General features: G+C 35.5%; 1 protein-coding gene and 1 long non-coding RNA gene across 2 annotated transcripts; one reads left to right on the forward strand and one right to left on the reverse strand.

Annotated features, from left to right (window-relative positions):
* Positions 1-453: 453 nt before the first annotated feature.
* On the reverse strand, positions 454-2,449 carry LOC125260207. The gene is made up of 3 exons (XR_007182992.1): positions 2,041-2,449; positions 1,593-1,758; positions 454-1,364 (listed from the first exon to the last, which is right to left on the reverse strand). It is a non-coding gene; the product is annotated as an uncharacterized LOC125260207 (long non-coding RNA).
* A 2,669-nt stretch (positions 2,450-5,118) lies between these two features.
* Positions 5,119-13,810, forward strand: slc10a7 (solute carrier family 10 member 7). The gene is made up of 12 exons (XM_048178443.1): positions 5,119-5,316; positions 6,779-6,861; positions 6,944-7,080; positions 7,484-7,559; positions 9,465-9,503; positions 9,638-9,673; positions 9,822-9,905; positions 10,064-10,229; positions 12,442-12,493; positions 12,783-12,856; positions 12,975-13,120; positions 13,276-13,810. Exons 1-12 carry the CDS (start codon positions 5,217-5,219, stop codon positions 13,291-13,293), a joined length of 1,011 nt encoding a protein of 336 aa, XP_048034400.1. The 5' UTR covers positions 5,119-5,216; the 3' UTR covers positions 13,294-13,810.
* Positions 13,811-16,321: the final 2,511 nt, after the last annotated feature.

Here is a 16,321-nt window from a genome sequence, read left to right on the forward strand (position 1 = left end):
GTGTATGTTGCTGTGTACTTTAGTAGCCTATATGCAGGTCAAGGTGGTGGGTTTAGGTTTTTTTTCTTCTTCTTCTTTGTGTGTGTGTGTGTGTGTGTAGGCCAATACAGATTTGTGAAAAAAACAGAGGGGTGATGTTTTGAAAAGTTTTTTATTATTTTTTTTATTATTATTTTTTCCCCTTGAAAATAAATCACAAACCATAGTGGAGCTATACTATTTTTTTGGCAGCTGCCTGTAACAGAAACATTTTACAATTAGATAGCTTCGATATTTGCCACAATGACACTAATAATTCTTAATTTCTGATAGGAATGCAAAATCAATCGGTAGTTACTGATTTTTTTGAACAGAATAACGAGACACAGACCTCTACCTTCAATCACTTTTGCTCGCATTTATTTTTAATCACAGTGCATACTTTTAGTCCAAAAGTGCACACATACGGAGAAATACACTTTTACCTCATATTTAGTTATATTTAGCCATAAAGTGAACTCTAGAAAAAGTGACTACTTTTTAAATGCATTTTTGCATAGACAACACCCTTATGGACTTTATGTTAAAAGTTCTCCACAAAATATCCTGCAGTTTTTTGTTACAATCCATAAATGTGTATAATTGTGAATTTAAAAAACGAAAATCTTATGCTGCTAGTTTTGCTTATAACTTTATTTATATTCATTTTAGCAACACAAAATCTCTCTCAAACTGACCTTTATACATGTACCTAAACATTTGAGACAGGTACTGGTGCATTATATACTGAAGTGTGAATGTAGACCATGAAATATGGCAAATTTGTAGAAAATACAATTCAAATTAACGGATTGCCACCAAGCAAAATTAAATATACACATTGTAAATTTAGCAAAACTGTGATGTATTATACATCAAAATTTTCAGTATAGGCACTGTGTAATCACACAAATATAAAGAAGCAGCACACTTTGGCCCAGGTTGGCTGAAATGACTCAAAATGTGACCACACCCCCCTTAATTATGAATAATGCTAAAAATGAACAATTCTACAAAAGATTCATTACAGCTCAAAATCAGTCTAAAATAATGCACAGCATGTCTTTACTCATCAGTATCATCCCTACCACATGTAGTTCTTTCCTCTGTTTCCTGGGAAACATTTGCACAATTTTGGCACTGACAAAAATCAGTACAAGAAAGTCTTGCAGACATACAGGAACATCTTCCAATCTGCCTCCAGTCCTTAGGTGCGAGATACACAATGTCCTGACAAACAGATATCACTTTTAGGTTCAAATCATTTGGAATATCAACATAATGGGCCAGTGTTGGTTCCTCAGTTGCACCAATAATCCAGGAAATCAGATTGTACAGTATCCTGCCTGAAACAAAGATACAGCGAAAGATGATCACAACAGTATAAATAAAGATATATTCCCACTGAAAACAACCAAGTTAAAATACACTGTGTACCAGCTTCTACACATTATAAAATATGATTATGATTATCATTATTATAAATTCCATTTTTGTAAGAAAAAATAAAAATGTTGCATAAACATTCTTTCCAAAGCTGCGTATTTAAAAGAAACTTGTGGTATTTAAATTACCTGTAGTTGAATCATCGAGATCTTCATGTTTTTTTATTTTTTCACAAAATATAAAAAGATCCTTCTTAGATGCATCAATGTCAGCACCTCTTGGTTTACAATTATTCTATGGTGGATGTTCCTCTCACAGAAGATCTTGTAGCTGGCATCGAAGGTTGGCTCATTTCTGAAAAGAAAACAGAAAAAACAGAAAAGATATTTTATGTGCCATAACTATTTCACAATGGCTTCTATTTTAAATATAAAATATAATAATTGGTAATAGAACATTACTAGTTTAATCTACCTTAACAAACCACTACACATTTGATCATAGTGAATTACTGTGAGTTGTGCAGTCAAAACTGTTTACAAACAAACAAACAGACTATGTAGATTGTCAATGCTTTACTTTTTAAATGTATCACAATTTTTAATTATCATTTGATAATGCAATATAATAACTCACTGTTCTTCTGAGGAACCTGTAACTGTTGCAGTAGACTTTGTCAAGAACCTGGTGTAGCATCTTGAACTTCAGAACTTTCTCTGCCGCATCCAAGCGCTTTTTATCAATGAAACGCCTGTAGCAAGTGGAGTGAAATCCAGCATCTTCGGGAACATTTTCAAACTCGATTTCTAGACAATGTCTGTATGTTTCTGCTATTATCTGATTCTTACCCTGCAAACCAAGCCACCGTTTGACACTATTTCCTGTATGTGCGTGTAAAATACTTTGTTTAATCTTTATTAATGGACGTGAGATGCATTTAAAATCCTTTTTTACGATGTTTTGAAGGAGGTCTGGCCGTAATTTCCTCTTCTTCGCTATTTGATGTTGACAACAAGGGCGCAGACATCTTGGACTCATGTTTAAATGTCGTTCCGAAAAGCCTTTTTTTTTTTTGGCCAGCGGCCACCTTCGGCGTTAGGTGCGGAATGGGTGACAGAAGCAAACAAGTGAAGCTCCGGAAGTTACTGACAGTTCATCTAGCCAATGGACACCGAGTATTGTAGCTACAGTAGGCCTATACACGGAAATGTCTCGCCTAGGGTGATGGAAATGCCTCTGATTGATTTCCTTCACTTAACTTCACACCACAGTAACTTCTGAACTGAACGCTATAGCATAGCTGAAAGGAACCCCTTGATTATAAATTTTTATCACATCGAGCAATGCAAAACTCCAATACAGGTAAGTCGTTCAGATATTTCATAGTCTATAAGAATCTATTAAAACTATTTAGAAAATAATAATAATAAATAATTAGCAGGTATAGGCCTATACCTAATGCTGAGTGATTAACAGATTTGATCTTATTTGATTGAATTCTAATTTTGTAACTTTTTCAATGAGCCAACGTTAATCACACACAAGAAAACCAAAACCATTTATTGTCATTTTTAATTATTGTCCATAAGTTCAGTTGAGTTTTTTTTTTTTTTTTTTTTTTTTTTTTTGTAACTCTAATAACGATGAATTCTGCAGCATTTATTAGGCTAATCTTAGTTCTTGTTAATGTCAACATCTACTGATTCAGACATTAAAAATGTGTTTTATTATTATTTATTAGGATTAATAAATGCTGTTTATATACATATTGTTGTTAGTTCATGTTTGCCAATACATTAAATAGCCTAATGTGGTATCTGTAACTGAAATGAGGGCGAAATGAAAGCATTCCGTCAACTAAATTGTACATGGCTGCGCGCCCGATCGAGTAGCATCTGCCTGCAATACCAGAGGCTGCATCTTCAGGACCGCACTTCTAGGACCCTATAACAATGATTTAGTTATTTAATTGATTAAGTTTAATTTATATATTGTCCTTACCAACCCCTAGCCCTAAACCTACCCGTTGGTAAGCCTGTTTAAATATTTTAAACTAGATGGTGCTGTCACAAAAACTAGGGTCCTAGAAATGTGGTCCTGAAACTGCTGCGGTCCTAAAAGGGATATTAGGTTGCGCTGGACAGGCAGTTGCAGATAGTCAGTGAACCGCTAGATGGCGTCAGTAACATCTGTTTCTGTTAATGTCCAGGCTCTGCAGTCACGTGTGTTTGTCCATCAGTGTTCAGCTGTCTGTCTGCTGTCTGGAGGATGATGACTTCTGTTTGTTCCTCTGAGGGTATGATTATTCTTTAAAGAACATATTATTCATTTATTAACACACTCACAATCAAAACATGATCTTTGTATCATTTGTTTCTGAATGAAGATCTGTATAGTGTGTTTAAGTTAATCTTTTCTGTGTAATAGAAATGGATCTTCAGTCTCTGGATGTTCCTCTCTCTGTAGAGGAGACCCGACCAGAACAGGCCCAGAGTTCAGTGCGGCCATGTTCATTCACACAGAGGATGAGTGTGAGCAATGATGATGAAGAGCAGCGGGTTTAAGAGTCGAGACACAGAAGAATGAACTAGAAATTCATGTTTTTATTCACTTTGTATTAAATAGTTTCTGTGATCACTTATTAAAAAGATGATCACAAAAAGAATGTTTAATTTCTTTTCAGCATTTGCATTTGAAATTTCACTGTTCAGACAACCCCCCCCCCCCCCCCAAAAAAAAATTTAAACAATTAAATTAAATGAGTAATTAAAAGGTAAAATAAAAAATTAAAACCATTAAAAATAAAGCACTTACTAAAAAATGTAATATATTTTATTTATTTACCTGCATGTCATGTGACCATCAGAGAACCGTGAACATGCATGCAAATGAGTTGTTCAATTATTGAAATATGAATATAAAATCTCAGGCGGACTTAATCTTTTAGCTCAGAGGGGTTTGGCTGACAAAAAAGGTTGGGAATCCCTGAATTAGAGTTGATGGTTTATTATTAAATCTTTATTTTATATCAAGGAATAACTAATGCAGAAAGTTTGTGGGTGCGAGGGATTGCTTACCAAAACACAGTTAAAAACACAAATGTAAAGCAGAAGATAAGAATATCTAGTTATTTATTCTCTTCTTTGATAATAAAGATAAGAATATTTAGCTATTTATTCTTTTCTTTGCAGACGTTGTGCGCTCTGATATGAGTCATTACGGTATTGTCGCGCTAGCCGTTTTGCTTATGAATATTAAATACAAACGTGACGTTACTTGATTGTTCAACACGCATCAGTAATGAATATTCATGAGCATAGGGCTACCTTTTTTCATCGCGCTCGCTGTAGTACAGTGTTGCCAAGTCCGCGATTTCCTGGGTGTCAGAACCATTGTATGTGGGTGTTTTTTTTTTAACTGTGCATGAATGTATGTATTTGTTGACATGGTTTTAAAGTATATACACACACACACACCAGTACATTTTTTATTTTTTTTTTTTGCTTCCAACGCCCATGCCTGGAATGCGAATTTTACCAGGGGAACCCCTCCAAAAACGTTAATTTTACCCCCCGGAACGCCATTTTTACCGTGGGACCCCCCTGAAATGCGATTGGGCTAGTTTCGGGCTAGTTTTGAGGAGCAATTGAGCGGGTTTTGTTGTGAAAACCTGGCAACCCTGCTGTAGTATATTGACAAAGCGATTGCGCGCTGACACCGGTCGTTACGGTATCGCATATGTGTCCGGAAGAGCGAGGCTCGACGGACTCTCTGAGCTCGTCGGTTTTAGACGCTCGTCGGTTTGATGGGCGATGGGTCTGTTCGCTCGCGTGCGGAAAGAATGGTTTATTATCGGGATAGTGCTCGTCATCACGTGCGCCAAGCTCGCGCCGTCCGTGGGAGTGAAAGGAGGTGAGAATGATCAAACACACACCTGGACACATTCCTGTCCATGCTTTAAACTTTAAAACCAGTTAATGCGCAAATAATAAAGAATTATGCCGTGATCGCTATTAAGAAATGTTTGGGATGATCATGCGTGAATATGACACAATAAGGGGTGTGATCGATGATTGATTGATCAGTTGCATTGATATAAAATGGAAGTAATTATAATGAGGGATGAGGTCATATTTATTGCTTGTAAATGTTTCAGCATAGAGATGGAGACTTGATCTGAAATGGGTCATGAAGTGGGTTAAACAGGCAACAGGTTGATGGTTGTTTTTACTCTAGCTGTCATTGTGACACGTTGCAACACCCGGATCTGAATAATCCTGTCCGGGTAGAGCATAATTGCCTTAAAGTCTGTTTTTCCTGTTTATACATGTGTGAGAACATTGAATGTTGGCTTAACAATGACTTGTTTGAAGTTTAACACCCATTTGAAGTTTGAAGGTTATATAGTCCATAGACAGAAATGCAGAACCTGATTTCACAAAGTACATCTTTGTTGATTCTGGAACAACATTGCAATCAGACTTGAGGGACAAGTTTACAGTTTGTCAAGTTTAGGTTTACAACCAGGGTTAGGTGCTTCTACATCAGTGATATTCACCTATCATTTCCCTCTGATATTAGGGATAACTTATGGGCAGGGTTAGGTTTAGGGGGATAGGGTTATGACTAAATTTTCAAACGGGAATGTTGTTCCAGGGTCATCAAAATATTCAAATTCTAATTCGCCAAAATCAGGACATGCAATTGAAATGAGATTTAGAATAGCTCAAAATTCACTACGAGAAAGATGTAAGTTGTTGTATGGTTTGTTAGGATAGGACAATATTTGGTTGAATACAACTATTTGAAAATCTGGAATCTGAGGGTGCAAAAAAATTAAAATATTGAGAAAATCACCTTTAAAGTTGTCCAAATGAAGTCCTTAGCAATGCATATCCAATGCATATTTTGATATATTTGCAGTAGGAAATTCCAAAATTTCTTCATGGAAGATGATCTTTACTTAATATCCTAATGATTTTTGGCATAAAAGAAAAATTGATAATTTTGACCCATGTATTGTTGGCTATTGCTTCAAATATACCCATGCGACTTATGACTGGTTTTGTGGTCAAGCATCACATATTTTAAAAAAAAAATTGTTTTCAACCAACAAGAATATAAAAAAATATCACATAACATTACACTTTAGAAGGTCATTGGGGACAAATATTGTACCCCAAATATTATGGTACTGAATAATTACCATGTTCATATACCATGGTATTTATATGGTGCTACAACCTATTATTATGATTCCTGTCCAAATTGCCATGTTAGTAACTTAGTGCAATTTTCCTATTGTCCCAAAACATGGTAATCCAATTTAACCAATATATACGATCATAATTCATTAAAGTCGGTTCTCTTTCAGGTCCTCTCCGGCCAGAAATCACCATCACCTATGTTGCAGTATCTGTTATTTTCTTTAACAGTGGCTTGTCTTTGAAAACAGAGGTATGACTGGAACCTGTTTGGTTTTTGTTATGATTTTACAGATTTAAATTAAAACTAACTTCTGTTTTGCTTTGTTTTCCAGGAGCTAGCAAGTGCATTAATGCACGTAAAGTTGCATTTCTTCGTCCAGACGTTTACACTAGTATTTTTCCCCATCGCCATTTGGCTGCTTCTCAAAGTTCTGGCCCTGACGGCGATCAACGAATGGCTTCTCAGAGGGTGAGTGCGCGCGTGTTTTCAGACCTCCTTCTCGTACACAATCACCCTCTCTACCTGTTCACTGCTCGGCTGAATGAAGTCTCTGTCGGTGGGTTTGCTCCGTGGGTAACTGGATCTCAGAGGTCTTCTGTGTTGGCGCTTTAGGTTATTTTCCTGCAAGAGAGTCGCTGTGTTCACCTGCAACCTCCACACGTCCTTTCACAGACAGAAAAGACATTCATGTTTTTATAAAGTTGGAGTTTATGAGTCACTATTGTTGTAGCATTAGCTGAAATTAGTGACTCAGGGTAGGGACAGTATTTAGAGTAGAGGCTTGCTCAATCCAGTGTGGAAAACAGGGGAGTAAATGTGATTTAAATTCAGTTGTGCGTGTTATTATTAATTAACTTTCTCTCTCTCTCAGGTTGCAGACAGTGGCATGTATGCCTCCTCCTGTTTCCTCTGCTGTCATCCTCACTAAATCTGTAGGAGGAAATGAGGTATAAAAGAAACTTACTTTATTTTAAAATCCCAAATTTTCCAAATGCATTTAATCACAATTATCAAATCTTTACAAGCTTGTTCCCATCACAACAATTTACATATGTACTCTATCAAATATTTACAAACAGACCACACCACAAAATCATGATCACTGTTATAATCACAATTTGTTATAGAAAAATCTCAACTTTCCAACAGATATCGAAATTTGGTGTGCTACGTATTCAATTCACATTTATTTGTATAGCGCTTTTCACGATACATATCGTTTCAAAGCAGTTTTACAGAGAATGCATGTCAACATTAAAATTTAGAGATGCATTTATATAATAATGTAATAATTTAGGCAGTTAATTTACAATCACTGTTAGCAGTTTAATTGAAGGAAGAAGCAATGAGCACCTGGAAAAATGAATTGCATATTAACAATAATTGGGTTATATAGAAATTTGGGAATGTGCATGTTGATCCAGATGTCCTCGGAGGTACATAATAAACTCAAATCCCACGTTGTACAAATGCATTTCATCACAATGATCAGAACTTTACAAGCTTAATCTCATCACAAATTTAAACTTTACAAACACACTCATTTTACAGTCACATTCAATCACAACTATCACTTTACAATAGGGATGCACCGATATGATTTTTTTTTTGGGCCAATACCGATATTAACAAACAATTATTGGCCAATGCCGATATTTGTCACTTCCTCTCTTATTTGAAATTTTGTCATCAAAATAGATAGTATTTTGATCATGTTTTAAATAAGCAAAGTTCAAAAATACCTGCATTAAAATATACTAGCAGGTTTATTGCTGCATCATCAAATCATTTTTAATGAACATGGATTGATCCATTTAACATTCAGCAGGCCTACATAAGGACAACAGAACAAAGATACATATGAAATAAAACAGTGCTTTTTAGGTAGGTTTAATAGTTTTCAGGTACAGAAATAAAGTAAACAAATGTAAAATAGCACTGCATATTCTTCACTGTATAAATTAAATACATATTAATCCTTCTTTATTGTAACAGACTTTATTGTGACCAATCTTCTAATTTGTTTTTGTATACATTTTAATATTTTTTGTAAGTTTAAATATGTATGAGATCTGCACTATCACCTTTTCTAAGGCAGGACTCTTATTTTGATGGGTGTTCTAGCCTACGGACAGACAAGGAGAGCATGCAGTTCTTCAGAGATATTTTGCAGATTTAAAGTTTGTCAGTTTATTAAGCATCCCCCGAAAAGGCATAAGATCTGTATGTATTTGTTTACTGTTAGTTGTAATAAGTGTTTTGCATAATTTGCTGTATGTTGATGATAATGCAATGGAGAGAGAGAGTTTAATGCGCACTTCTTGTGCTCTGTATTGTTTAGCTTTTGTGGTGATTTGTTTGGAGTGAAAACGAATGCAATAAACTTTATAAAACATCAGTAAAGACATCATTGGACATCATTCGGATGGGGTCCGCTGCACTTATGAAAGTTACAAAAGTTATTTAGTCAAGAATAGTCTGCGATCTTTTGATATTTGATTAGTAAACCATTTGATTAATAAACCATCAGTTTGTTATATCAGCCTTTTTTCTGCTACAGCCGATATGCCGATGGTTGTAAATTTAGCAAAAATCGGGCGATACATCGGTGCATCCCTACTTTACAGTCACATTCCATCACAACAATCACAACTTTACAAATGTTTCATGAACTTTACAAACTGACCTCACTACAAAATCATGACCATTGTTATGATCACATTCACAATCATAACTATACAACAGAACAATCACAATATTTGGTGTACATCATAGTTAAACATCAAAATTAACAATAATTTGTTTTTAATGTATTTTTTAATGTTAAAGTGTATATATTATTTTCTTTACAGGCTGCAGCCATTTTCAATTCTGCGTTTGGGAGCTTTCTGGTAAGTGTGATAATGCAGAGAGAGAAAGAAAGGGAGAACAGGTAATGGAGTGTAAAAGACAGAAATAGATGAACAAAAGAGCAAAGAAAAGAAGTATAATGTGAAAGAGTCTCATTTCTCTGTCCTGTCTGCAGGGGATTGTGGTCACTCCTCTCCTGCTGCTGGTGTTTGTGAGTTAAACTGCTCTTTTATTTGTTTTCTGTGTTGAACAATGAGCATGTTGAATGGGTGTGATATACTGTATACTCCATTGATTGTTCAGTGTTTGTTTCTGAAGGTATTGTGTGTATAATTGTTTTTCACTGTGTGTGTGTGTAGCTGGGCTCCTCGTCTTCTGTCCCGTTCACCTCCATCTTCTCACAGCTCTTCATGACGGTGGTCGTCCCGCTCATAGTTGGACAGGTGGGATTGTAAATTATACTGTTTATCTTTATCTAATTTCACATGCAAAAATGGCAAATGGCGTTTGTAAGCGAATGGATTAGGAACATTAATCTGAGTTTCTGTTCTGAATAATTTCACAACAGCAGTTGATACTGAACATGTTTTTGTGTATGTAGGTTTGCAGGAGGTTCCTGAGAGAGTGTCTGGACCGCCGGAAGCCTCCGTTCGGGACGGTGAGCAGCGTCGTTCTGCTCATGATAATCTACACCACCTTCTGCGACACCTTCTCCAACCCCAACATTGAGCTGGACCATCTGAGCCTGCTCCTCGTCGTCTTCATCAGTGAGTTTGTGTTTAACCTGTGAGCTTTCCATCCAAAGTTGTGATTCGGAATTGAACATTTGCGAATATGGTATTCCATTCCATGTGTTCAAGAGAACAAAATCATCACTATCTGGGAATTTGGCCTGAAATAGCTGTTATAAAAATGGAAGTTGCTGCAATTTGGGAAGAAACTGTGGCTCTTTTTTCCTCCATCATAAATGAGTTTGTCTCAGAGCGTCAGACGAAACACAGTAAAAGCTGTCATGTGATATTAAAGGTGCCCTAGATTCAAAAATTGAATTTACCTTGGCGTAGTTGAATAACAAGAGTTCAGTACATGGAAATGACATACAGTGAGTCTCAAACTCCATTGTTTCCTCCTTCTTATGTAAATCTCATTTGTTTAAAAGACCTCCGAAGAACAGGCGAATCTCAACATAACACACCGACTGTTACGTAACAGTCGGGATCATTAATATGTACGCCCCCAATATTTGCATATGCCAGCTCATGTTCAAGGCATTAGACAAGGGCAGCCAGTATTAACGTCTGGATCTGTGCACAGCTGAATCATCAGACTAGGTAAGCAAGCAAGAACAATAGCGAAAAATGGCAGATGGAGCGATAATAACTGACATGATCCATGATAACATGATATTTTTAGTGATATTTCTAAATTGTCTTTCTCAATGTTTCGTTAGCATGTTGCTAATGTACTGTTAAATGTGGTTAAAGTTACCATCGTTTCTTTCTGTATTCACGGAGACAAGAGCCGTCGCTATTTTCATTATTAAACACTTGCAGTCTGTATAATTCATAAACATAACTTCATTCTTTATAAATCTCTCCAACAGTGTGTAATATTAGCTTTAGCCACAGAGTATAGCCTCAAACTCATTCAGAATCAATGTAAACATCAAAATAAACACTGTACTTACGCGATTAGACATGTTGCATGACGAACATTTTGTAAAGATCCATTTTGAGGGTTATATTAGCTGTGTGAACTTTGTTTATGCTGTTTAAGGCAAGCGTGAGCTCTTGGGGCGTGGAGCACGAGATTTAAAGGGGCCGCACACCCTGAATCGGCGCATTTATAATGATAGGCAGTTAAAAAAATGAATTGAAAAAAAAACGATGGGGTATTTTGAACTGAAACTTCACAGACACATTCAGGGGACACCTTAAACTTATATTACATCTTTTGAAAACATGTTCTTCGACATCTTTAAGTTCAGATGCTGGTGTTTGGGAACACAATTGTGTGAGACGCTTTTGGAGGAATTAAACCAAATCATTCTGATGACAGACTTTGACGTTTCAGAAACACCAAACCAACATTTGAGATTATGTAAAGCGATTGGTCCGCTGGTTAGTCCAGTTATCCAATCACAGCCTCTGCTGAGGAAAGTCACATTTTTTTGTTGTTGTTGTGTTTATCATAGTTTATGAACATGTCTTTATTTGGAAAAATAAAAGATCTGCCTCAATTTTTATGTGCATTTTTAGAATTTATGCACATCATGGCATTTCCATCCCGTGTGTTTTTTATGCCGTATCCCAAAATTTGCATTAAAAATACATAAACATTGTTAGGATAATTTAAAACTTTTTAGTAGCTCCTCCCCCTAGTGAATGATCTCATGTTTAAAATATTGCAAATTTTACTACATTATTTTATAATAAAATCTTTTTCAAATCTTGACAAAACATATTGTGGTAGAGGTTCCATATTTGGCCACTGTTTGGTGATAGAAGTGATATTATGACAGAAAGTATTAATTTTGACAAGAGAAAGCATCAATTTTCAAAATTTCCAATGTAGTTTGGGTGTTTATTTTTGTGCCTGAACGAAAATTTCACAAGAACCTCAATTTTTGTGTTATGAACTTCAAATTGGAACAAAACTTAGTTACATATAAGGTTAGCAATTTTATTTTGTAAAATATTTATTTCATATAAAATAACAAATATTTAGTTCATTTGCTTTAGGGTAACCTTAAACTTTTATTTTTATGCTTTTAACTTCAGCAATAATTCTTTATAAAGAGACCAACCTACAAGTCTGTATTCCAAAGCATTCATTATTTACAAGTTATTTTTGGATGCATTTTTCATTTTTATGTTGAATTTTCCTGTCTGTGCTCAAAAAGGGGGTGATTTGTCTGTGGTGCAAGAAAACTTGACTGTAAAGATATATAATAATATTGTTCTTGTTTCCTTTTTTCAGTATTTTCCATTCAGTTGAGCTTCATGTCCCTGATATTTTTCCTGTCTACAAGGTGAGAAACACTCAATTTTCTGTCATGCAGGGAACTTTCCTTTTGATATTGAGCCAATGATATTTCTACCCATAAACGTAACCCTCTTACAAACAATTGTGCATTTTTAGATTAAAACATAAGTTTGTGTGATTTATTGCGTTTTTTTCTTCATGGTACTGTAAGTGTTTTCAGGTTTTACTTTCATTTTGGGCTCATTTGATCCTCACAATGTTGGCTAAACCTGATCCACTCACTCTCTGATCTGTGACAGACAACATAAGGTGTTTATATATATCTTATTTTGTAGGAAATCTTCAGGTTTCACGGCAGCGGATTCAGTTGCGATCATGTTTTGTGCGACTCATAAATCCCTCACTTTAGGTAAAACACAAGCTTCTGTCTGGATGACGCAAATATTAACTGTTTCATACCTTCTCTAATTGAAAACACTGGTTTAATGTGTGTGTGTGTGTGTGTGTGTGTGTGTGTGTGTGTGTAGGTATCCCCATGCTGAAGATCGTGTTTGAGGGTTATGAGCATCTGTCTCTGATATCAGTGCCTCTGTTGATCTACCATCCCGCTCAGATCCTGCTGGGAAGCATCCTTCTGCCCTCCATTAAAACATGGATGAGCGGCAGACAGAAGGTAACACACACAGAAAATTTGATTTTACACTGTGTAAACTCAGTTCTGATGTGCATATCAGATAAGTTGTATTCCATCTGTTTCATAAGATGTTGCAATGACAGATATTATTGTTCTGTGTTGAGGAAAAATGAATTGATTGGCTCTCTTCACAGACTCTCACACCCATCTGAACTACACTGTCGACTGGAAGCTGTGAAACTCTTGGCTGAGCCAAACTAAACTAAACCAAACCAGAAACAACGAGACCAAACCAGACCGAGACGCCGATAACAGGAGGTTTTCTCGTTGGACGTATAAGTGAGATAAGTGCCTTAACGCGACCGCGGGACCTCAGACGTCACGGCAGGGACGGAAAATGATTCCATGAGCTTTTTTTAAACAGATTCCTGAATGTATATTTTTTATTTTTATATGAAGTGTAAAATCTTTTCTTACTCCAGCAGCACTCAGACTTTGTCAAATGGATTTGTTTCTGTTCTTTAGACTTCCAGGGAGTTCGTTCATGTATTTTGTAGCAGTAAAACTGTTTAATGCACTGCTAACATCCTTTACATTTACCTGGTGATGAGTATTACTGACTGACTCATTGGTCGTTTGTTTTGGTGCAGTAAACGCAAAGATCAGCTGTTCAACTGTGCCATGTTCTGTTACTGAAGACAATAAACAGTGTCATAAATTCTGTCTAAATGAGGTTTTGTGGTGCATCATGCAAAAAATGACAACAAAAGGAGTGGAACTGACCACAAATACACAATACACTTCAAAACAAACTTATTTTTAATAAATTTATTTTTTCGAATCACAGTTTAGTTATCTAACATATCTAGACTAATTGGTCAGAACACTGAAACTAAATAATTAAACCCTGATTTACCTTTCAAAAGACACTATTGTGTTTTTTATTTATGGTTAAAATTGAGCTTTTAAACTAGTATTCAGACTGAAATGCATCATTTATGGTTATTACACGTTTTATCTTCACTAAGGGCAAAAGCACTATCTGCTTTTTTGTCTTGCAGTCATTAAGGAAAGGATTACTTGTATACTGTTGTGTTTTAATTGTATGCTTTTAAGTTTTGTTTTTAAGAAACAAACTTTTATTCAGCAAGGCTGCATTAACCCTCTGGTGCTGTTGTTTTTTTTTTTTAAGATTTTTTTACTTTATCGGATTGGTATGAAACTAAAAGTATTGGCATTTGCTCTGTGAACACAAAAAATCATGGACATGATTCGAAAAGGTTAAATGGTCCTGAAAAAAATAGCCACACTTGTACTGTTTGCGGTCAAAAATAAGCACATTGGTATTGTGCACAAAAACAAGGTCATTTTTGACCGCTACACGAACAGTGCCAGAAGATAAAAACAGAACAATAACGGTTTACACTGAAAGCACAACCGTTTTAAACATTAATAATAATCAGAAATGTTTCTTGAGCAGCAAATCAGTATATTAAAATGATTTCTGAAGGATCATGTGACACTGAAGACTGGAGTAATGATGCAGTTATTTGTGCAATATTTTTAGGGATATAACAATACACCGAGAGTCAGTTGAAAATCGATGAAAATTTGTGACGATTCGAGTCAGTTGAGATGTAAACCGAATCGCGATACACATTTTAAACAGCAGGGGCGCTGAAGCGGATTACTGTGATGCCGCTTTACATGCTTTACAGGCGCGAGAGCAGCGAGCAAGTCGAGCGTCAAGCGTAGCAGCGGGAAGCACTGACGTTGATGACGACCCATCCTCATTAAAATTACAGGTTTGGCATTTACAAAGACTAAAAATGTAAGTGTTGAGGTGAAGATACCGCAAGATTATATTAATATACCCTAATAACCACTGAAGGAGAAAGCTGTGCTTTATCAAGTATATATTGTACTCTCTAAATGTGTACAGAGAGTTTTGGTAACACTTTACAATAAGGTTTATTAGGTAACTACTTTAGTTAACATGAACTAAGGATGAACAATACTTTACAGCAATTATTATTAGTCTCAGTTAATCATCAGCATTTACTGTTACATTATTAAAATCAAAACTTGCATTTGTTAACATTAGTTAACGCACTGTGAACTAACATAAACAAACAGTGAAAAAAATGTGTTTTTTATTAATATTAAGCAAAGATTAATAAATACTGCAGCAAATGTATTGCTCATTGTTGGTTCATGTTAGTTAATATATTTCAATAATGTTAACAAATGACATCTTACTGTAAATGTTAGGGTAGAGTGGGAGAAAACGCCCCCTTAAAGACTTTGTAATTTTTCTCTATGAAACAAAAGTGACCAGAATAGTTATCATAATTACATAAATTGTAAACCAAGTATGAAAAATGTCCAGAGTTTTCATGTTATTAGACTTGTAGCAAAAAAAAAAGAAAAAAAAAATGAAAAAGAAATTTGTATCAAGGGGGCGTTTTAACCCACAGGTGGGGTAAAAAGCCCCCACTATGTTAAAACAATTTTGCTTTATTTACAGCAAAATCTACTACTACTAACTAATATAAACTAAATCAGTCATGAAGTCTTAACCATAACCAATAATTATGAATTACAAAATTATAATAGACTATTTGAAAAGTATTGTTAGCTAATGCAAGCTAACTAGCTAGCTGATACTAACTTGAGGTAATTTTTAAATATAAAGTCTATTTTTATTCAACCACCTTAGATTGTAAAAACAAAGGATTTGATGTTCAGAACAGAGTAACTAATTATGATAGTGCGAAGGGGGCGTTTTACCCCACAGACAGTGTTTGAAAAAAAAATTGTCATTCTAAAAATATAAATATATTTTCCTTAAATTACATGTACTTAATAACCAGTGTTGCCAAGTCAGCGGTTTTCCCGCGGAATTGGGTTACTCTTACACTGTTGTCGCGGGTTGTTTTTCATGTCCGCGGGTTGAAGCGACCCCAAATAACGTGATATCTATCCCCTGGAATACGAATTTTACCAGGGGAGCCCCGCCAAAAACGGATTTTACTCCCCGGAACGCGATTGGGCTAGTTTTGGGCTGGTTTTGAGGGGAAATTGGGTGGGTTTTGTTGTGAAAACCTGGCCACCCTGTTCCTAACTACAGGCCTTACTATGTTCTGTAAAACATCAAGCTTTAAAACACTTATTTTCTTACTGCTGAAAATTAGATCACTTAACACGAAATCCGTTTTCTCTCAAGTTCGTCACCAGTCA

Source organism: Megalobrama amblycephala, linkage group LG24, assembly GCF_018812025.1.
Source record: "Megalobrama amblycephala isolate DHTTF-2021 linkage group LG24, ASM1881202v1, whole genome shotgun sequence".
NCBI classification, from domain to species: Eukaryota; Metazoa; Chordata; class Actinopteri; order Cypriniformes; family Xenocyprididae; genus Megalobrama; species Megalobrama amblycephala.